Source organism: Glycine soja, chromosome 18 (genome assembly GCF_004193775.1).
Source record: "Glycine soja cultivar W05 chromosome 18, ASM419377v2, whole genome shotgun sequence".
In the NCBI taxonomy this organism is placed as follows: Eukaryota; Viridiplantae; Streptophyta; class Magnoliopsida; order Fabales; family Fabaceae; genus Glycine; species Glycine soja.
The window spans coordinates 56,413,381-56,436,411 of NC_041019.1; the positions used below are offsets into that span (position 1 = coordinate 56,413,381).

A 23,031-nucleotide genomic window follows, 5' to 3' on the forward strand; every position below is an offset into this window, starting at 1 on the left:
ATTGTTACTAGCTTTGACCTCAACATTTGTACTTTTACTACGCGCGCCAATAGAACTGGTCCTCGCTATATATGCTTCTCTCATGCATATCTCAATGGTAAGAAAAATATAATGGGTCCATTATCCATAATTACAAGCTTTTCGTCAATTCAAATCAACAAGTATTAAGAAACCTTGATCTGCTGAAAGATTTCTATGTCAATCATAATATAAAACTTAAAGCACGACTTTAAATATAGAAGAGTTTGCCAGTTATACAAGCTACTCATTTAAAAAGCCACCGAAATACACTTACGGTTACAGTTTTTGCCCCCATTTGACCATATACATGGTGTTGTCGTAATGAAGGAAAAGTCGAATTTTGATCAATGAAGCCGTTACAGATAGCATTTAATAGTCTTCGAGAAAATAAGTTTTTTATATAGACTATATATATCTTTTACAAAAAAAAAAAACTTGTTTATTTAAGTACTTAAAACGCTTACAAAAAATTGTATTTAACGTAACTATTTATTACACTCGGTGTATCAAAAACTCGAATTTGACTATTAGTTACAATTATTTGTTTTAAAACACACATACATATCTCCTTGTTGTCACTTGCATGGTCCACATGAATTTTTAAGTTACAAATATATAGATGTCATTGTAATCTTAGTCCAAACAAGATCATTGCTGAAACAATAGATTCATTCCACATGGGAAAGGATCTGTTTAGTAATTTACCAGACCAAATTCTGTGTCACATAGTTTCATTTCTACCAAATGAGTCATCACTAGAAACCAGCCTTCTTTCTACAAGGTGGAGAGACCTGTGGAATGAAGCTCTTGTCAAACATGGAACTCAAGAGGATATTATAGGTGTTGTTGCTGATTTTATCACAAATTTTGAGGAGTTTGATCCCTTGAAGCATCCCAGAAAGCTTCAATTTCACTTTGCTGAAGAGAGTGTAGTCTCAGTAACTGTTGCAAACAATAGCAAGCTCATGCTTGATTTCTCCCCTTGGAAGGAAGAGATTCCAATAGGGTATGAATTGGAGTTCAAGCTAAGTAAGCAACACATAGCCACCTACCAGTCTTTTCCTTCCACATTCTCAGTCAAAACCCTCCATTTGAAATCAGTGAGTTGTTTCACAAGTGAGGTTGCTGCTTCCATTGTTTCAAATTTGGAGCATCTTGAGAACTTGGTGGTCATTGACTGCAAAGGGTTGGAATCTTTGAGTGTTGACTCCACCTCTGAGCTTCACAAGTTAACCATCTTGGATTGCTTAGAGTTGAAGACTCTCCGTCTTAAAACTTCTAAACTCAAGTCTTTTCGGTATCGTGGGCCTCTTCCTTTGATTAGGCCAGAGTATCATTTCAACCTGAGTGATGCCATGCTTGATTTCAGATTAGGACTCAGCTGCAGTGGTTTAAAGGCCAAGGATTTTGATGCAACCCTTTTAACAATAAAGAACTCTGAAGTTCTTACTCTGTGTAAATGGACTTTTGAGGTATGCCATGCTCATTTAATTGCAATTTTTTGATATTTTTTTCTATACATTGAGAAATCACAACATGGGTTGAACCTCTACCTAGTACTTCTATGCAAAATTCTGTCACTTGACATATTCTTATGACATTAATATGGTGTGATATGGTCAGGGGTTTCATAGTGCCAATCCCTTAAATGAATATTAGAATTTCGAGATATTAGTTTCTGACTTTTGACTAAATGATAATCGGGTACATCCTGAAAAAGCATGTTCAAGATGTCTCATTTTATTTTATGATGTGAAGTATGAACAATTTAACTCCAAAAAGGTTCTCTTTTGTAGGAATTAATATGGCCATCGATTTCTCCTCTATCTGGGAGCTTCAAATTCTATAAATTAAGAGAGTTATGGTGGATTGACAACTATAATAAGGATGAATCCAACAAGGATGCTTTATTCTCCTTCTTAAAATTATGCCCTACCTTGGAGCAACTTTTTGTGACTGTAAGTTTCCTCCTTGGGGCTTAATTGAACCTGTTGTTCTGCTTTGGTTTTTAAGCTTTCTGACATGATTTTTCTTTTTTCACTAACTGATGTGCAGAATGATCCTGAAAGTTATTTGGCTGGAGGGTCCAATTCATACGTAGTGAAAGGGACTAAATGCACAGGAATGGAACATCTTAAACTGATAAAGTTTATGGGGTTTTCAAGTCGAAGAGATGAAACCTCCCTGGCTAAATGTTTGATTCATCTGATCAAGGGAAAGCCTCCAAAGATAAAGACTTCAGATGGGAATAGCTTGGATGCAATGTTTGTGGAGTGATTTTTACATCAATCACAGCTAATCAAGATTTCCCGCGAGTACATAACAAAGGAAAATTATGAACAAGTCATGTGCTAAGTATGTATGCAAGGTATTATAAATAGGAATACATTTGTTTTTTGTCTCCTACTGCCTCTTTAAGTAGTCTTGAAGCAGGGATATTTATGGATTAAATTGATTCATATTTGAAGAATAAAAGCAAGTGATAATGTAATCATTTTTTTAATGATGTCATCCAATTGATTTGATTCAAAATATATTTTGATCAAATTCTATTTAATCTAAATTAAATCACTTTTTCACATGTTTTGTTATATTTTTTAATAAAAATCTAATTTCATAAAAAATACATCAATAATAGGTTTATAATTCATCAAAATACTAAATCCAAATCCAGCAGAGATAAAACTAACCTTACTTTTGGGTATAATAAGAAAGTTTCTAAATAAATATAGATAATATAAAAGTTTTTAGGCAAAATATTATTTTTAAAATGTATTTATTGTTTTTTATTTATGTTGAATTGGATCCAAAAGCTAGTCCAATTCAACAATTTGTTTTTATTTTAGATTTCTTCAACGTTTTCAATTTATTTACTTTTTATTTTTATTTTTTAACTATTTTGTAGGCTTTAATTAGATTTGACTAGTTTTAAGCATCCTTGTTTTGAACCCCAGAAAGAAGCTTTAAATATTGTTCCTAACTCCCTATTATGGAAAAGAAGTCAACGATTACAAGATCAATAGTACACTCATCGAAATATTTGCTGTTTCTGTTGTTTGTTGTAATGAATAATTATAATCGAATAATTAAGAGTCGATTTTAACTACAGAACAAAGAAGACAGATAAAGGTACACACAAGATTACAAGTGATTTATGTTTATAAAATTTTATGACAAAAATAAACTGTCATAAATTAACATAATATTTTAACCCAATACAAAAATTATGTTTCATTTCTACTTAAAGACGCTCTTAGAAGTAAACTTAATTTTAATTAAAATTTCACTCAAAATCAAAATCAGGCTTATTACCATGAAACGCACATGGTTTACCAACCACCTAAACGGCTAACCAACCTGAGACTTTTTGCTAAGGTTCCAAAAGGAGAAGCTCTTTCTTGTTCAAAAGTATATCCTTCAATCCCCAAACAATGATTTCATCATCCTTTGGCATCCAAATAAGCTTAATTGACGAATTATGGAAGGACAAAATAATGCAAAGAACCCATGATATTCATTGAGACCCTCTGAAGTTTCAAAAAGTAAAATTACATGATGTGAGTCAATAGTTTATATTGACTGAGGGTAGTCATTAAAGAATTAATCAATAAAAAATATGATAAGATGTGTTAATGTTTTTTTTTAATTTCTTTTTCTTTAATTAGATCCTTACATTAATTTGAGGATTTTTATCTGTATTATTTGTTTACTGTATTATTAACAATATTTCTAACACTACGTGTCTGTGTCTATATTTGGTCTAGAGAAATAACGGATAATTTAATTTTTTTTTTAACTCATCTTATTTGCTTTAGAAATTAAGAGGGAAAGGAAAATAAAAGAGTACATTCCTTCTGTCTTCCTCTCTAGTCTCATATTGGAGGAAACACATTATTTGTAATTTTTAAATTGAAAAATCATATTATTTTGTTGGCTTATTTTATATTCATCTCCTTCGTTATTATTTTTAAGTATATAATAATATATTATTTATGTTTTGTCCCGCATTCTCTTATAAACCAAATCAGATATATATATATTTTTTTTCATCTCCTTCTATTATCTTGAATAAACCAAATAAAGGGACCTTTTCTTTCCTTCTCTTCGTTAAAATTAATTTCTCATCTTCCTTTCTCCAATTTTAACCAATCGCATGGTAAGACATCATTTTGATATACCTAAATTTGTTCTCATCTTTCATTTGGCATATGTAGGCACAGTCATTCCAATATTGCTCGGAAATTACTAGCATTTTAAACGAAACAATAGAGATTTAACTTAAGCTTTTGTATTCAAGTTTGTACTTATTTTGTTTATGAATTATTTGTGGTTATGTTGCTCACATGATAATGTAACAGTGAATAGCTAGTATTTTATAACAACGTAGTTTCAATTTAATCTCTAAGATTGTTAAAATATCAATGGTCTTCATTGAGCAACCCTTGTGATAAATGGTCAATGGACAGAAGATAAATTCTAAGATCAAATGGAGCTTTGTATAAGTTGAAGCAAACCAAAGACTTTCTCAAGTATTCGCTGGATGTATTAAGATAACGAAGATATTTGGATTGCTTTTGACACCAACAATAATCCAAGTTTGATTCAAGAGAGTTCAAGAAAACCCTGTCACTTGGTTTGAAATGAGTAGCATACGGCTCAAGACATATATTTATTTGGGCTAGAGGTGAAGCAATTGGAGAAAGGTACCTATCTCAATTTCTCAAGAAAGCCATATTCAAATTGAAGAAATTTAAATGTTTGCAAATCAAGTGAACACACATATAGATAGCAGAATGAAATTATGGCAATAAATCTTAGATATATTGATCAACGTCTTCCAATCACCTAATGAATTAATGTTCAGATGAGACCCACAACAAGAGAATATTAGTATCCAGTAAAAATATATTTTTGATTCTCATAAATATAAAAAAATATTTTATATTAGTAACCATTAACATTTCATCATCTACCGTTGAAATATTTGGCTTGGACCGGTGATCCAAACTGATCTCTCTTACTAAAGTGTCTCGTATTAAAATTCTCATGCCAGTCAGGATTATCTATCTTTCCTGGATGTGCTTGACAAATCCTTGCATCATTCATCCTTCATTTCACAAGCTTGAAACAAATCCAAATTCCTACTGCGGAGAAGCCTATAGCATCTACCAAACGGGTTATATCTAGACATTGTATCTACAGTTGCTGTAATCCAAGATCATAAATCTGGCTGAAGTCTCTGGTGTTAAAAGTTGGACGCCATGATGGATGTATTATATACTGTTTCTCTACCGCCTGAGAAAATAATATGATGAATCCCGTGAGCTGACATGTATTCATTTGGTAGCTCCATTGACGAGACGCTGTGCCTATGAAGTAGGTTGTTCCCACCCGGTCATCCAAGGACAAGCCTGCTGAAATATGGTGACTGGACTATACATGGAATTTTAAAATCTCATACCTTTAACATTTTAATATACATCATTACTTTTTTTTATCAAGAAAATTAATTAAAATATTTTTTTATCTATTTTATTTTTTTGGTAAATTTGATATGTCCTTGTGTTTTAAGGGGATTGATACTTTTTTTTTTATAAACAATAAATAATAAACATTTGTATTAGTAACTTTCACCTTATAAGTTATATATATATATATATATATATATATATATATATATATATATATTATAACTTATTATTTAGGATTTTTTATTTTTTAATTGTTGAATGACCTCTAGGATTAGTTTTGTTGTCTATTCATTGATACTTTGTATTTTTCATATTTAATATCTAAAAAACTGGCATAATTCCTAAAAGAAATTTTTGTCAATTATAAAATTTAGAATACCTTTATAAATAAATTATAATTTATGTATGAAATGATTTGAAAATATGGATAATTATTTTTTTATCAAATTAAGATAAAAAAGGAACCGGTCTCCTAAAAAGAACTCACTTCATATTTTTAAAAATTACTTCTATATCTTTAAATAAATCATATATTAAATTATTAATTATGTTTTAATTCAACCTATGTATGAAAATTAATAAACAGCCAAGATCTTAAAAATAAAAAACTAGAAACTGAAATTATGGTTTCAGTTAAATGTATGTTTTTAATCATTTTATTATAATTAATTATTTAACCACTAAAATAATGAATTTATATTTAATAATGATAAAATGTAAGTATGGAAATAAGTAATTTATATGTTATAATTATGCAAGTGTTCAGATTAAGGAAACACATGTAACATGACCGGTGGGTGTGTAGACATGTATTTTTATAATATAATAGTGAATTTTATTGATTGCAATATTTTTATTTCACTACAAATTGTGAAACTAAAATATTAAATCCCTCCCACTCATTTTGAGAACAGAACGACGAGAAAAAGAAAATAAAATAGAAATAAAAGTGTCATAGATGATAAGTGAAGTGATGAAAATCAAGGAAGAGAGAAATGGAAAGAAGAGAAAGTAAAAATAAAATGTGATGTTTGGACAATACACACATTAGGTACAATGTTTCGAGGAAACAAGATAAGATTATCACATTAATGCAGGATGAACAATGATATAAAGGACGATTGATAACATCAAATTAATATGACAATTGATGAGAGTATATTACATGATTGTCAATATGGATATGTTATTTACATGCTATAAGCATGACAAATTCACAAGTAGTAAACCATACTTGCTAACAATAAATCAATGTAACACATGTAGAGTAACACTAAAAGTGCAAGCATAGCAATTTGATGTTTTATTTGGTTATGCATTTTATCAGTAACATGTACATATTTCATGTGGGATAATAGGTATAAATTTAAATGCATCATTCATGTGTTTGTTGTTACTTTTAAAGGCGACGGTAGTATATTATAATAATAATCATGGACTTCTAAAATTTAAAATAAATAAATAGTTAAAATAATTTACTCAAGAAATATTTTAATTTTGGATTTGATGCATCAATGTTCAAAATTCAGTTATGGTATATCATATTAATTATTTAGCATTTAAATGAGTCAGTCAAATCAAGATATCACCAAAGTGACCTCTAGATTGTTATGAGAAATGCTAAATGTTAACGTGTGTGATTATTTATATGAATGATAATTGACCCAAATAAATTGTGATAAATTAACATAATATTTTAACTCAATACAAAAATTATGTTTTTCATTTCTACTTAAAACGCTTTTAGAAGTAAACTTAATTTTAATTAAAATTTCACTCAAAATCAAAATCAGACTTATTACCATCAAACACACATGGTTTACCAACCACATAAACTGCTAACCAACTTATTAGCCCTAAAACTTTTATTGCTAAGGTTCCAAAAGGAGAAGCTCTTTCTTATTCAGAAGGATATCCTTCAATCCCCCAAATAATGATTTCATTATCCTTCCACACCCAAATAACCTTAATTGAAGAATTATGGAAGGATAAAATCATGCAAAGAACCCATGATATTCATTGAGACCCTCTGAAAGTTTCAAAAAAGAAAATTACATGATGTGATTCAATCGTTTATATTGACTGAGGGTAGTTTTTTTTTTTTTAAATTTCTTTTTCTTTAATTAGATCCTTGCATTAATTTGAGGATTTGTATCTGCATTATTTTATTTACTGTATTATTAACATTATTTTTAAAATCGTATAATAAATCTGTATCCATCATTCTTTCTAACACTACGTGTCTGTGTTTATATTTGGTCTAGATAAACAATGGATGATTTAGATTTTTTTTAACTCATCTTATTTGGTTTAAAAATTAAGAGGGGAAGGAAAATAAAAGAGCTACATTTCTTCCCTTCTGTCTTCCTCTATGGTCTGATATTGGAGGAAACACATTATTTGTCATTTTTAAATTGAAAAATCATATTATTTTGTTAACTTATTTTATATTCATCTCCTTCGTTCTTATTTTTAAGTATATAATAATATATTATTTATGTTTTGTCCCGCATTCTCTTATAAACCAAATTCAGATATACATTTTTTTTTTCATCTCTTCCTATTATCTTGAATTAACCCAACAAAGGGACCTTTCCTTTCCTCCTCTTCATTAAAATTAATTTCTATCTTCCTTCCTCCAATTTTAACCAATCGCATGGTAAGACATGATTTTGATATACCTAAATTTGTTCTCATCTTTCATTTGGCATAAGTAGGCAGTCATTGCAATATTGCTCAGAAATGACTAGCATTTTAAACGAAACAATAGAGATCTAACTTAAGCTTTTGTATTCAAGTTTATACTTATTCTGTGTTTATGAATTATTTGTGGTTATGTTGCTCACACCATAATGGAACAGGGAATAGCTATCTTATAACAACGTAGTTTCAATTTAGTCTCTAAAATTGTTAAAATATCAATGATCTTCGTTGAGCAACAATTGTGATAAATGGTTAATGGACAAGAAGATAAATTCTAAGATCAAATGGAGTTTTGTATAAATTGAAGCAAGCACGAAAGACTTTCTCTAGTATGCGCTTGATGTATTAACGATAATGAAGATATTTGGATTGCTTTTGACAACAATAATCCAAGTTTAATAGTTTAATGCAAGAGAGTTCAACAAAAAAAAAAAACCTTGTCACTTGGGTTTGAAATGACTAAGACACGGCTCACATGTTTTTATTTGGGCCTAGAGGTAAAGATTTAAATGTTTGCAAATCCAGTGAACACACAGATAAATGAAATTATTGCAAAAAATCTTATATATTGATCAACATCTTCTAATCACCTAATGGATTAATTTTCAAATGAGACCTACAACAAGAGAATATTACCATACAAGTTAAAATATATTTTTTTTCTCATGAATATAAAAATATTTAAAATTCATTCCTCTTAAATTTTTAATTCATTTTTTATCTTCACAAAATTAAAATATATTATTTTTTAATCAAGAATAAGTTACTTTTTTTTTACATAAATTATATATAAAACCAATGATAAAAAATCATATAAAATATGAGTTATATACATCATCAATATCAAAATGATATTTTACATTAATTATATAGTATAATCTTTGAAAGGTACTTACAAACCACCCTCTTAAGTCTTAAAGGTATTAATAATGCAACTTACAGCACCCAAATGAGACTAGGCACCTTCGATGACTAGGAATAGTTGCTTTGTAAGATCACTGCGCTGCCATTGCCAAACATTCATTCATTCATTTCCATAACTTCAGAGAGAGCACGCCATGGTGGCGGAAATCGTCGGCCAAATCAGAGAGGCTGCATACGAAGCCGAAGACATCATCGACACCTATGTGGCGGACATGATTCGACGTCGAAAGATGAACCTGTTGGAGAAGGTGGTCATCGAGGCCATGCTTGATTTCAACCTGAGTGATGCCATGCTTGATTTCAGATTAGGACTCAGCTGCAGAGGTTTAAAGGCCAAGGATTTTGATGCAACCCTTTTAACAATAAACAACTTTGAAGTTCTTACTCTGTGTAAATGGACTTTTGAGGTATGCCATGCTCGTTTAATTGCAATTTTTTGATATTTTTTTCTATACATTGAGAAATGACATGGGTTGAACCTCTACCTAGTACTTCTATGCAAAATTCTGTCACTTGACATATTCTTATGACATTAATATGGTGTGATATGGTCAGGGGTTTCATAGTGCCAATCCCTTAAATGAATATTAGAATTTCGAGATATTAGTTTCTGACTTTTGATTAAATGATAATCGGGTACATCCTGAAAAAGCATGTTCAAGATGTCTCATTTTCTTTTATGATGTGAAGTATGAACAATTTAACTCCAAAAAGGTTCTCTTTTGTAGGAATTTTCTTTTTTCACTAACTGATGTGCAGAATGATCCTGAAAGTTATTTGGCTGGAGGGTCCAATTCATGCGTAGTGAAAGGGACTAAATGCACAGGAATGGAACATCTTAAAGTGATAAAATTTATGGGGTTTTCAAGTCGAAGAGATGAAATCTCCCTGGCTAAATGTTTGATTCATATGATCAAGGGAAAGCCTCCAAAGATAAAGACTTCAGATGGGAATTGCTTGGATGCAATGTTTGTCGAGTGATTTTTACATCAATCACAGCTAATCAAGATTTCCTGCGAGTACCTAACAAAGGAAAATTATGAACAAGTCATGTACTAAGCATGTATGCAAGATATTATAAATAGGAATACATTTGTTTCTTGTCTCCTACTGCCTCTTTAAGTAGTCTTGAAGCAGGAATATTTATGGATTAAATTGATTCATATTTGAAGAATAAAAGCAAGTGATCATGTAATCATTTTTTTAATGATGTCATCCAATTGATTTGATTCAAAATATATGCTTGCAATATTGCTTGGAATTGACTAGCATTTTAAATGAAACAATAGAGATTTAACTTAAGTTTTTGTATTCAAGTTTGTATGTATTTGGTTTATGAAATATTTATGGTTATGTTGCTCATATGATAATGTGATAGTCTCTAAAATTATTAAAATATCAATGGTCTGCATTGAGCAACCCTTGTGGTAAATGGTTGAAGGACAACAAGATAAATTCTAAGATCAAATGGAGTTTTGTATAAGTTGGAGCAAGCACCAAAGACTTTCTCAAGTATTGGCTCGATGTATTAACGATAATGAAGATATTTGGATTGCTTTTGACACCAACAATAATCCAAGGTTTGATTCAAGAGAGTTCAAGAAAACCCTGTCACTTGGGGGGTTTGAAATTACTAACATACGGCTCAAGACATATAACTACTATTTGGGCCTAGAGGTAAAGCAATTGGAGGAAGGTACGTATCTCCATTCCTGACTGAAGAAAGCCATTCAAATTGAAGAAAGTTAAATGTTTGCAAATCCAGTTAACACATAGCAGGATGAAATTATGACAATAAATCTTAGATATATTGATCAACATCTTCCAATCATCTAATAGATTAATTTTCAGATGAGACGTACAACAAGAGAATTATCATAAAAGTTAAAATATATTTTTTTTTCTGATAAATATAAAAAATATTTAAAATTCATTCCTCTCAAATTTCCAATTCATTTTTTATCTTCACAAAATTAAAATATATTATTTTTTAATCAAGAATAAGACTTACGTGCATTACTTTTTTCACATAAATTATGTATAAAACCAATGATAAAAAATCATATAAAATATGAGTTATATACATCATCAATATAAAAAAATATGATATTTTACACTAATTACATAGTATAATCTTTGAAAGGTACTTATGAACCTTCCAGGTAATACACCTCTTAAGTCTTAAACGTGTTAACTTACAGCACCCAAACGAGACTAGGCATCTTCGATGACTAGGAATAGTTGCTTTTAAGATCAGTGCACTGTCATTGCCAAACATTCATTCATTCATTTCCATAGCTTCTAAAATCTGCAGCTAGCTAGCAAAAATGGCGGATGCAATTGTGAACTTCTTGGCAGAGAAGTTGACGAGGCTGCTTGAGGAGGAAGCCAAGCTTCTCACCGAGGTGCATGACAACGTGACCTCGTTGCACGACCAGCTTAAGATATTGAACCTCTTCCTCAAAGAGACCCAAGGGACCAAGCAGAGAGAGCACGGACTGGTGGCGGAAATGGTCGGCCAAATCAGAGACGCTGCATACCAAGCCGAAGACATCATCGACACCTATGTGGCGGACATGATTCGACGTCGAAAGATGAACCGGTTGGAGAAGGTGGTCATCGGCAGTGTCAACCACGCGCTCATGCTTCACAAAGTGGCGGTCAAGATAGGCGACATCAAGACAAGAATCGACAATAGGTTCGGCAACATAGAAAAATACGGCGTCAGACTCATCAGTGCAAAAGGTGAAAAAAGTAACGGAGAAGAAGAAGAAACAGAGCGCGTGAGGAAACAGAGGAGCGAGGTGGAGGAAGATAAAGTGGCGGGGTTCGAGAGTTACTCCAGGGCTGTTATAGAAAAACTCACGGCAAGGGTCAGGGACAGGGATTCACGCCTTAACGTTGTTTCCATCACCGGTGTTGGTGGCTTGGGGAAAACCACCCTTGCCAGAAAAACATACAACAACGTTAGGGTCAAGGACACGTTTTCTTGTCGTGCATGGGGTTATGTTTCAAATGATTATCGGCCCAGGGAATTCTTCTTGAGTCTTCTAAAGTGTTTGCAACCCGGGGAATATAGTGATATGTCAGAGAGAAGGGAGAGCGACGAAGAACTGAAGATGAAGGTGCGAGAATGCTTGAATAAAAGCGGAAAGTACTTGGTGGTGGTGGACGATGTTTGGGAAACCCAAGTGTGGGATGAGATTAAAAGCGCTTTTCCAGATGCCAACAACGGAAGCAGAATATTGATAACAAGTCGTTCGACAAAGGTGGCTTCTTATGCTGGAACAACCCCTCCCTACTCGCTTCCCTTCCTCAACAAACAAAAAAGTTGGGAGCTACTTTTCAAGAAGTTGTTTAAGGGACGAAGAAAGTGTCCCCCAGAATTAGTGGAACTGGGAAAATCCATAGCTGAAAGATGTGATGGCTTGCCACTTGCCATCATCTTCATGGCGGGGATTCTGGCCAACAAGGAATTGCACAAGGAGTGGTCTGATATCAAGGACCATATGGATTGGCATCTTGGTAGTGACAATGACAACATACTAATGGATATACTGAGACTAAGCTACGACACCTTGCCTTCACGGTTGAAGCCTTGCTTTCTATATTTTGGCATGTTCCCTCAGGGATACAATATCCCCGTCAAGCAATTGATCCGCTTGTGGACATCTGAAGGACTATTAACAACACATGATTCTTCTTCCGGAAGCAGGACCAACGCACCGGAGCCCGAATACATTGCGGAACAGTACTTGGCTGAACTAGTGGAACGAAGCTTGGTCCAAGTCATACATAGGACCAGCTATGGCAGTGTCAAGACATGTCGTGTTCATCTCGTTCTCCGCCACTTCTGCATATCCGAGGCCCGGAAGGACAAGTTTTTCCAAGTTGGTGGAATTATTAATGATTCTTCTCAAATGCACAGTCGCAGGTTGTCCCTCCAAGGCACACTATTTCACAAGTCCTCTGTTTCAAGCACTTCATTATCTAATAATTCCTCTGTCTCCGGAACTCGTTCCCTCTTATGCTTCGGCAAAGAAGAGGTGTCCGACGTTAAGAAAGACCAATGGGAATGGCTTTTCAAGAGTTTCAAGTTGGCTCGGGTGTTGGATCTAGGACAAATGAATGTTACCTCACTACCTAGTGGTTTGAAGAAGCTCATCCACTTAAGGTACTTGAGTATACACTCACACAATCTCGAAACTATTCCGGATTCATTATGCAACCTATGGAATCTAGAAACGCTTGATCTAAGGGGTTCCCCTATAAAATCCTTCTCTGCCGAACTCTGGCAGCTTAAGCATCTGAGAAATCTTCTGTTGCTTGGACCCGTGGTGCTTCCGGAAAGTGAAACCATGCCGAATCTCCAAACTCTCTCTACGGTGGCACTTGATCCACGCACGGCATCGTTGTTGGAGAATGGTAGATTCCCCGAGTTGAAAAAACTGGGTTTACATTATGAAAAACGTGATGACACAATGTGTGAGTGTGATCCTCGTGTGCTGTTACAAAGTTGCCTCCACCGGCTAAGCTATCTCCGGAAGCTAAAACTTATTGGCACTACTGAGATCCCGCAAAATGCAGCAAATGTGTGTGTGTTTCCCTCAACCATCACCAAGATAACCCTAACAAAGTTTGGTTTCTTCAACTCTAGTGCCATGAACACACTAGGAAAGCTTCCAAACCTCTTGGTGCTGAAATTGTCATCGCAGAAAAGTGATGCTAGTTTTGACCTGCATTGTGCCGCGGGAGGGTTCTCAAAGCTTCAAGTGTTTGTGATGGTAGAGATCATGGTTAAAAGCTGGAGAGTAGTGAAAGGTTCGATGCCAAGTGTTCAACGTGTAGTCGTCAGAAACTGCGAATACTTAACTGAGCTTCCAGAAGAAATCTGGTCCTTGACTGCATTGTGCCAAGTGAATGTTTCTTGTCCCAGTAGAAAATTGGCAAAAACACTGCAAAATTTGGAGGTGAAGAATAAGCGTAAGCTCGTCGTCTATCCTCGCTCAACCAATTGAAGAATTGCATTCTGTCAAAATCAATTCAATCGCTATTCGCTAGTTTGATTAAAACTGATGCATCATGTCCTGCCTCATTCGTAGAATAGTCTATGTATAAACTTTGTATTTATTTTTCCTTGTTGTCCTCTTTATTATATTGATTAAAACTGTTGGTGCATCATGTCTTGCCTCATTCTTAGAAGAGTCTATGTATAAACTAATGACATGGCACCTTGAGAGTCAAACTCAATAATAATTTTAGGAAATCCCCTGAACCAAGCTAATCTTAAACCAATGAGAAGGTCCCTAAACACTCCTTTGAAGTGTGATATCATGCAGGGCCCATTTAAAGATGCCACTTATGCTGCAATTTTGAACGAAGAGGTGGAAGGAATTGTTGGCTTGACATTGTTGAAGATGACCACACGTTTCTTTGCTTAAACCATTGCCAAATTTAATAGACCAGTATGCAATTTTAGTTAAATTAGAAATCAGCAACTGGTACTTTGGGGTGTCTAACAAATATCAGCAGCAATACGATTAAAAATAGAGAACTAGATATCCATGCTTATTGATTGTTGAGCGAAGACTCAATCATATCATGGAATCAATCTTTCAATATAACAATTGCAAAGAGCATAGAGATCTCTCATCAGTGGATAAGTGACCCAGGCCTAAACTACAAAAAGCTATCAACTGCTTAACTTTAAATTTATCATATACTGTATTAATTTATATCAAAATTTAGTTATTGGATACTTCTAATTTTTATGAATATAATACAGACGACCATAACGAAAAATAAATGCTTAAAATCATGCATAGACACTTGCATGAACTAGGCAATGGCATGTATTTTTAATTAATTAGTCATTGATTTAGAGAAAATCTAATTCATCATTTGTTGAGAGAGGATAGACCACGAGCTTGCACCCATTGTTCACCACCAAATTTTGGAGCCTTTTTACCAATTCAGTACATGGCCACAAGACCTGCACTTCCCGCAAGCTAGTCAAAGACCATAGTTCTTTTGGAAGCTCCGTCAAGGATTTGCAGCTTCTAACGTCTAAACGTCGAATGCGTGGCATTGAACCTTTGTCAAGTCTCCAATTTTTTACCTTGATTGCTATCATCTCAAACACTTGGAGCTGAAGGAACCCTCCCGTGGCACAGTGGAGGTCAAAACGAGTATCATTTGTCTGCGATGACAGTTTCAGAACTTGGAGGCTGGGAAGCTTTCCTAGTATATGCATGGCATTGGAGTTGAAGCAACCAAACTTTGTGAGGGATATTTTGGTGATGTTTGAGGGAAACACATTTGCATTTTGCGGAATCTCCGTGGTGCCAATCACTTTTAGCTTGCGGAGATGGCTTAAGCGGTTAAGGCTTTGTAACTGTATACGAGCATTGCACTTATCACGTCTTTCATGGTGTATACCCAATTTTGTCAACCTGGGGAATCTACGACTATCCAACAATGAAGTTGTGCGTGGATCAAGCGCCACTGTAGAGAGAGTTTGAAGATTCTGCATAGTTTTACTCTCTGATGGCATGTCTGGAAGCCCCACAGGTCCAAACATCAGAAGATGCCTTAGTTGCTTAAGTTGCCACAAGTCACCAGAAAATGATTTTATGGGAGAACCCCTTAAGTCCAAGGTTTCAAGATTCCACAACCTACATATAGAAGCTGGAATAGTTTCAATGTTGTATGAGTGTATTCTCAAGTACCTTAAATGGATGAGCTTCTCCAAATCATTGGGTATTGAGTTAACATTCATTCGTCCTAAATCCAACACGCGAGCCAGCCTGAAACTCTTGAGAAGCCATCTCCAGTGGTTTGGCTTGACCTTGTACACTTCTTGGCCGAAGCATAACAAGGAACGCGTGCCAGTGATGGAGTAATCAGAAACGGCACTTGAAGAAGAGAAATGAAATAGAGTGCCGTGGAGAGACAACTTACGGGGACAACTATCTCGGATTTGAAAATCAACCTCTCCACAAACCTCGAAAAACTTGTCTTCCTTGCTCTCGGATATGCAAAGATCGCGGAGAAGATCATGAATCCGGCATGTTTTGACACCCCCGTCGCTGGTCCTACTCACCACTTGGATCAAGCTTCGGTCCACTAGTTCATCCAAGTACTCTTCCGCAATGTATTCCGGCTCCGGTATGTTGGTGCTGCTTCCGCAAGTTTCTTGTGTTAATAGCCCTTCAGATATCCACAACTGGATCAATTGCTTCACGGGGATCTTGTAGTCTTCAGGGTACATCCCAAAATACAGAAAGCAAGGCTTCAACCTCGCTGGCAAGGTGTCATAGCTGAGTTTCAGTATATCCTTGAGTGTGGTGTCCCTGCCAAGATGCCAATTCACATGATCCTTGATTCTAGACCAATCCCTCAGTGACTTCTTGTTTGCAAGAATCCCCGCCATGACGATGATGGCAAGTGGCAACCCATTACAGCTTTCAGCGATCAATTTTCCCATGGGCTCCAAATCAGAAGGACAATCTTCGCCCCTAAACACCTTCTTGGAAAGAAGCTCCCAGCTTTCTTCTTCGGTGAGGAAGGGGAGAAAGTAGGGAGGCATTGGACCTGCGTGAGAAGCCACCTCAGCATGACGAGTAGTTATCAATATTCTGCTTCCATTGCTGTCATCAGGGAAAGCACCTTTAACCTCATCCCACACTTGGCTTTGCCACACATCGTCCACCACCACCAAGTACTTGCCACCGCTTCTGCTCAAGCATTCTCGCACCTTCATCTTCAGCTCCTCCTCGCTTCTACTTGCCTCCTCTCTTTTCTTGAACAAATCGTTGTACTTAGACGTGGACAACAAACACTTGAGAAGGCTTAAGAAGAATTCCCTGGGTCGATAATCGTTAGAGGCATAACCCCATGCGCGACAAGGAAACGTGTTCTTGACCCTGTTGCTGTTGTATATTTTTCTGGCTAGGGTGGTCTTACCCAAACCACCCATACCGACGATGGAAACCAGTTTAAGGCGCGAACCCGATGCCATGAGTTTCTCAATTACAACCTGAAAAGTTATACATGGACACCCAATATGTTAATTTGATATGTTGTCAGTGTTGGTTGGTCTGATTAGGAGATAATAGGAATGAATTCTATTAGATTAATTAGCTTAGATCAAAGTTCAGATATTTATCCTAATTCTTATCCTTTAGTAAATTGTACTAGGTTTGTACTTATGAATTTTAAAGAATGAAGAATATATAAAGAAATAAGGATTCAAACAATCATCGGTCTTACAACCTTGGAGTCATGCGCAAATCCTACAACCTCTTGTTCCTCCACGTCTCTTCTTTGCTTCCGTATACGCTCTGCTTCTTCCTCGCTGTCTCTCCTTCCAGCTTCGATGCCGTACTTGACCTTATTGTCGAAGATATCGTTGATGGTGGTCTTGATCCTGTCTATTTTGACGGTCAAGTTGCGAAGCATGAGCGCGTGGTCTACGCCGCGGCCAAACTTCTCCAGCATGTTTCTCCTTCTCTGCTTGATCATGTCGCTGATGTAGTTGTCGATGACGTCTTCGGCTTCGTGGGCGATGTCTCTGATTTGGTCAACGAGTTCCGCGACCATGTTGTGATCTTTGCGCTTGCCTTGGGAGTTGTTGAGGAAGAGGTTCATGAACCTCAGCTCGTTGCGCAACGATGTTACTTTGTCGTGCGCGCTACCAAGTAGTTTGGCTTCTTCTGCTAACAACCTCGTCAACTTTTCTATCAGGAAAACCACAATTGTATCCGCCATTTCTCTGCACCAACTCAATTATACGATCGAGTTTGGAAGTAATGAATATGTGGCAGGGACAGTGTAGTGGACTTCATTATCTTCTATTCTATGTGTATATACGAATCTCGTCACACACTAGTAGTCAAAACACGAATTAGCAAAAGTTTTATTATATATTCCTAGTCACCCAAAGAGCCCAGTCTTTTTTGGTTGCTAATAGGTTTATGGGAAATGATTAAACATGTGACGTAATGCTCATTCAATGTGACTTTTCTGCTCTCTCTTTTTAATTTGTATTTGTGTTGTCCATTTAAACGATATTTAACAGTAAACCGATTTCATGAAAATCATGAAAATAATATCATTTCGAAGGAATAATACAAGAACAATTAAATTCCATAAAAAATAAAATTGACTAATCTTAAGATAAAAGATTAAGAAACTTAATGTCATTGTTCTTAAATAACTTATTCCAGTTAGACTTTCTTTTTACACTATTATGGATACAAAAATTATGAAAAAAATTAGATTTAATTATCAATTACACCTATCAGAAATAGGATTGACCACGGATTTAAGCAATAACACTTAAAAAAAGAACAACAGAAAAATCAAATTCACTTTCTATTGAGTAGTTAATAAAAAATGAAATTAAACAAACCCCTTACTAAAACTATATTGGAGCAACATCAACATAACCACTATTATTCCCAATCATGGAAGGGACCAAATCTTATTTGGATTCTAGTGATTGTCTATTATGAATAATTTATTAACGTGCCCTTCACGCAATGTCTATTAGGATAGGTGGTTAATTATAGATAAATATATGAGATTAAACGACTCACTAATAAGTTTGGAATCCTCCTATGTGCCACACGAAGGTTCTCACACTAGTCCACGAAGGAGCCAAGTCTTACAGATCTTGAAGAAACTAGAGTTTGTTCTTATTTAACATGCCACCAGACCATGCACCAGGACTGTTTTCTTTTAGTTATAATGAACAAAAAAAATACACTTTCTTTTTAATAGTTTGAGTGATTTATGTGATAGAAATAGAATAGAAAGATGAGAAGAGAAAATATTGAACAATTTATAATTAGATTTTTCCTTCTACGGATTATTCAAACTGTACATATGGGTTATGGTCAATGTAAATATATAGTAGCTTAACTTTATTTTCCCATTTCCTGACCTGATATCGGTCCATCATTTGACCAAGAAAATGCCTTTGTTTTCCTTGCTTCCTCTATTGAGGTGTTAATCACAAATATTGAGGTGCTTGACTTCTAATGTGTATTGTGAATTAATAATTATCTAAGTCGTGATACATAGTCAGAGTATGTTATTGATGTAATAATAAAGGCTGAAAGTGTATCTAGTGGAGCTATTTTCCGTCATGGGCTTGTTGTGTTAAAGTGTATGCATAGAAAATTTACTGTAAAAAAAAGGGTATGCATAAAATAAATGTTATATGTTTGTGACAATTTTTTTATCTTCTAATTTTAAAGCTCGAAGTTTGATTCTTCATTAAAGTGACCTTGTGTTGCAGGCTGTAAGCGGAGCCTGAGTGTTGGGAGCAACTAGGATAATTGGAATTGAAAAAAATGAGAAGAGAGAAAGGAAAAAAAAAAAAAAAAAAGCAAAGGAAAAACACTTGCCATTTTAATAGAAGTCGTCGCTTTTTAAAAGAGCAAAGGCAAAAAGAACTGAGTTTAATAAACTCAGAATCAGAAAATAATTCAAGTCTTTAAGGTAATTTAACTTAAAATTTTAAGTAAACTGCAACAACTTACAGTATGATGCAGGTTTCGACTTTGTGCAATTTGATGGCGGCATACTTACTGGTTTTCAAGTGGCAGTCATATCAATTAAAAGCTGTGTTCTCTTAAAAGTCATATCAATTTGAAGATCAATCCTTTTCAACTTACAGTGGTTGCTGTTCACACGCAAACATTCTAAACTAAATGCTGAAAAACAAAGCATTTTTATTGGTAATTTTAATTTATAAACCAAACACAATCCTTTTAAGAAGATCAATCCCTTGAACATTATTTAGATCAAGTAGGATAAATAAGAGCTACTACCATTACTTACATTAGTAATTCTCAAGTACTAACAGGGAATAGAAATTGACAAAAAATTTCAATTAACTAATTATTTACTTGTTAGAAAAAATACCGAACTATATTGCAGAAGTGTTAGTATCGTGACGCTTACGAATTCTATTTTTTTTTCCATCTTCATCTATTCCTCATATTCTGTTAATTATACACTGATACAGAAATTACTTTATTATTAACATGAAAAGAAAAAGAAAAAAACGTTTACTGCGCTTAATGATAAAAGCACTTTGAGCAATTCTTTATTATTTTACTTTATAGTTGTTTTCATCACTTTATTTTGTTTTATTCAGTTCGGGCCTGATAAATGTGAAACTAGCCCAATGGTGTTACCATGGTGGGCACGACCCAATTTGTGGCTAATTTTTGTTGCCTTGGTCAGAAATTCAAGACCCTTTTTCCTCTCCTCTCTCAAACTGTTTTTGGACAGTTGATATTGGTCCCTTTCCAAATTACTCCCTACAAAATTTTAAAATTCCTGAAAAGGATCATTTTACCCCTGTCTTCAAACACTCTACCCCTCCTTCTTCTGTTGTGTTTTTTTTTTTTTTTGCACCTCCTAAACTACAACAAAGAAAACACATTTTTTAATGAATTTTGTATGTAATTATATAATGGAACCATGATTTCATAGGAAGAATATTTTTGGAATAAAAAAAGTGTCATCCCCTGTTTGGGGACCAATAGCAACCTCCTGTTTTTTAGGCCAACCTATCTTGGAGGCTACTTCTTTAAATAAGTGACTTGGCCCATATTCCATTAAATATGTTCCTCTGTTTATTTTATTTATTCATTCGGACTTAGTATTTTTTTTTCTTCATAAAATGTGGTTGTCCAAACTTAATTTTTTTTTTTGTATGAAGCCAAACTTAATTATTTTTATATATACACGCTTAGTCAAACTCAATAATAAAAACTGCCAAATACATTAATCAATTGGCGTGGTTTTGCATACTCATTGTTACAGCCACAGGTCATGTAATTCGGCTTGGTCAGCTTTCAATTTTCGCTCATGGTTGAATACTTGATCCTAAATGGTGACTAACCAAGGATAACTTATAGATGATTTACACTTTGGTTTCTTTGTATTTTGGTTGTGTATCCCTTCTACGTCATCAATATATATCTTTTGTTGAAAAAAAAACAAACTGGTGCAAAATTATTAACACTAACCGTGATTAATAAAATTTTAAATAAATTCAATTCTCAAAGCCCATTTGTGCAAAATAATAATAATTTTTTTCTTTTCTTAAACTTTATTTTATTTTTCCTATTTTTGCTTAGTTGTGAGTTTAGTTCCTAATACCCAACCTTACAAAACAAATATTAACGGCGGCAGGCTTCATGTTTTATTTATTATCCATATGTTTTATTTATTTAGAGTTAATTGTTAAATTTCTAATTAAATTGGATAGCTTTAAAAAATAATTTTTTTGTGTGTAATGATTTATAATGTCAACGTGGTGTATGCACGGCCTTTATAAGATATTATCTGTTAACCTAATTATCATCGGAAAAGTTAAATTATTTAAAAAAATAAAAATACTAAAAACTTAGATAAAAATAAATATATTGACATAGTAGGGGCTTAAAGTGTTTTGGTAAAGTCTAAAATGAGCTAAATCAACATGACAGATTTGATTGGTTTCAATACTTCAATTGATGAAACTTAATTAATTTGTACATAGGGGGGTTGAAGATATTTGAATGCATGAGAGATAGATATCAATATCACCAACTACAATTACCATAAAAGCAATAATCAAATAAAGTGACAAAGGGAGAATTTAAGGTGCATGATCCACGTATTGAAGAAACAAATAAGTCAAAGAAGAGTAATGAAAGTCTAAGCGTTATTACAAAAGTAATTTATCAACCATGGTCTCTGCGGCCAGATGGTGGGGAGTGTTGTTGACTTGGCACAGTGTATATTCACTTCTTTCCATCACTTAATTATTTCTTTCATATTACACTTCCAAATGGAAAGTAACCAAAAGGATCAATCACTTTGTCCATAATTATACGAGGAAGAGTGTTTATTACTGGGTGTGATTCGGCTTTTTTAAACTCAACAACTTATTTAGAAGATAGATTAATAAAATTAAGAGAAAAGGGATTATGCATTAATAGCGTAATTTTTTTAAACACTCATCTAATCATTATATGATATATTTATTAACTTCTAAAATAATTATTTTAAATAAATTTAAACGATAATTTTTTATTAGATTAGAGTGTGTGCATACATATGAAACTCTAAAGTTAGTTAGTTGTTATTTACAAAATTAATAGTTAATATTCGGTATATTAACAAAAAGCATAAACATATTAGAATATATATTGTTAGAATTTTTTTCATCAACAGTATATTATATATTTTACTCATTTTTTACTTTAAAAGTATATCTGAGTTTTAAAATCTCACAGTTGTTTTTTATTTTGGTTTTTAAAACAATAATTTTAGAAATACTCTTCAAGTGTTTTTTTATACAATGACGAAAATGAAAATTAAACTCATGCATATTAGTTAAATCTCTAATCATCACTAGACCGGTTTCAGTATACTTTTAAATAATAATAAAAAGATCGGTCCTAGTGGGTTTTTTTTTATATATATAAAATAATAAAAAAAACTTGGATGAGAAATTGATTACTGTGTAGTGTAAAATTATTTTTAAAAAACAGCTTTCAAAACAAGAAAGTGATAAGAGAAGTTTTGTGTTTTCCCTAAATGAAATTTAGTTTTTTCTTTTATGTTTGATATGCATTAAAAAAATAATATTCTTGAAAAAAATATTTTCCAGTAATATTTATTAATCAATTTCTCACGAAATTTTTTACAAGATAGAGAATCTTATTTTTCAGAGTTCACTTTTTATTTTACTACATTAAAAATATCATGTTATTTTTTTTATTAAATTATATAATGTAACAAATAATTAAAATAATCAATAAAAATATGTGTAACTTATAAAAAAATTATTTAAATATTTTCAATAGTTAAATAAACAAATTTTATTTATTCCCATAAATCATAA

The 23,031-nt window shown here is 33.4% G+C and overlaps 3 protein-coding genes across 6 annotated transcripts; 2 read left to right on the forward strand and 1 right to left on the reverse strand.

The window, feature by feature from the left end:
- Positions 1 to 580: 580 nt before the first annotated feature.
- Positions 581 to 10,380, forward strand: LOC114395047 (F-box protein At2g39490-like). Of its 4 annotated transcripts, none has more exons than XM_028356733.1 (3): positions 615 to 1,493; positions 1,818 to 1,979; positions 2,077 to 2,524. In XM_028356733.1, the coding sequence occupies exons 1-3, from the start codon at positions 699 to 701 to the stop codon at positions 2,296 to 2,298; spliced, it is 1,179 nt and encodes a 392-aa protein (XP_028212534.1). In that variant the 5' UTR covers positions 615 to 698; the 3' UTR covers positions 2,299 to 2,524. The 4 variants fall into 4 exon arrangements, with proteins under 4 accessions (XP_028212536.1, XP_028212534.1, XP_028212535.1 ...); XM_028356734.1 differs by lacking the exon at positions 2,077 to 2,524 and adding an exon at positions 9,879 to 10,380 and having other exon boundaries at positions 644 to 1,493; XM_028356735.1 differs by lacking the exon at positions 1,818 to 1,979 and having other exon boundaries at positions 581 to 1,493.
- Positions 10,381 to 11,308: 928 nt separating this feature from the next.
- Positions 11,309 to 14,403, forward strand: LOC114394409 (disease resistance protein RPP13-like). The gene has a single exon (XM_028355981.1). It carries the CDS (start codon positions 11,447 to 11,449, stop codon positions 14,135 to 14,137), a length of 2,691 nt encoding a protein of 896 aa, XP_028211782.1. The 5' UTR covers positions 11,309 to 11,446; the 3' UTR covers positions 14,138 to 14,403.
- A 256-nt stretch (positions 14,404 to 14,659) lies between these two features.
- Positions 14,660 to 18,153, reverse strand: LOC114394410 (disease resistance protein RPP13-like). The gene is made up of 2 exons (XM_028355982.1): positions 17,394 to 18,153; positions 14,660 to 17,157 (listed from the first exon to the last, which is right to left on the reverse strand). The coding sequence occupies exons 1-2, from the start codon at positions 17,886 to 17,888 to the stop codon at positions 14,998 to 15,000; spliced, it is 2,655 nt and encodes an 884-aa protein (XP_028211783.1). The 5' UTR covers positions 17,889 to 18,153; the 3' UTR covers positions 14,660 to 14,997.
- Positions 18,154 to 23,031: the final 4,878 nt, after the last annotated feature.

Excerpts from the sequence above, each read along its gene's own strand:
- LOC114395047 (XM_028356733.1), top strand. The coding sequence starts at position 699 with ATGGGAAAGGATCTGTTTAGTAATTTACCAGACCAAATTCTGTGTCAC. Across the intron at positions 1,494-1,817 it reads TGTGTAAATGGACTTTTGAG|GAATTAATATGGCCATCGAT; the intron begins GTATGCCATGCT and ends TCTCTTTTGTAG. Across the intron at positions 1,980-2,076 it reads TGGAGCAACTTTTTGTGACT|AATGATCCTGAAAGTTATTT; the intron begins GTAAGTTTCCTC and ends ACTGATGTGCAG.
- LOC114394409 (XM_028355981.1), top strand. The coding sequence starts at position 11,447 with ATGGCGGATGCAATTGTGAACTTCTTGGCAGAGAAGTTGACGAGGCTG.
- LOC114394410 (XM_028355982.1), bottom strand. The coding sequence starts at position 17,888 with ATGGCGGATACAATTGTGGTTTTCCTGATAGAAAAGTTGACGAGGTTG. Across the intron at positions 17,158-17,393 it reads GATTTGCGCATGACTCCAAG|GTTGTAATTGAGAAACTCAT; the intron begins GTTGTAAGACCG and ends ATAACTTTTCAG.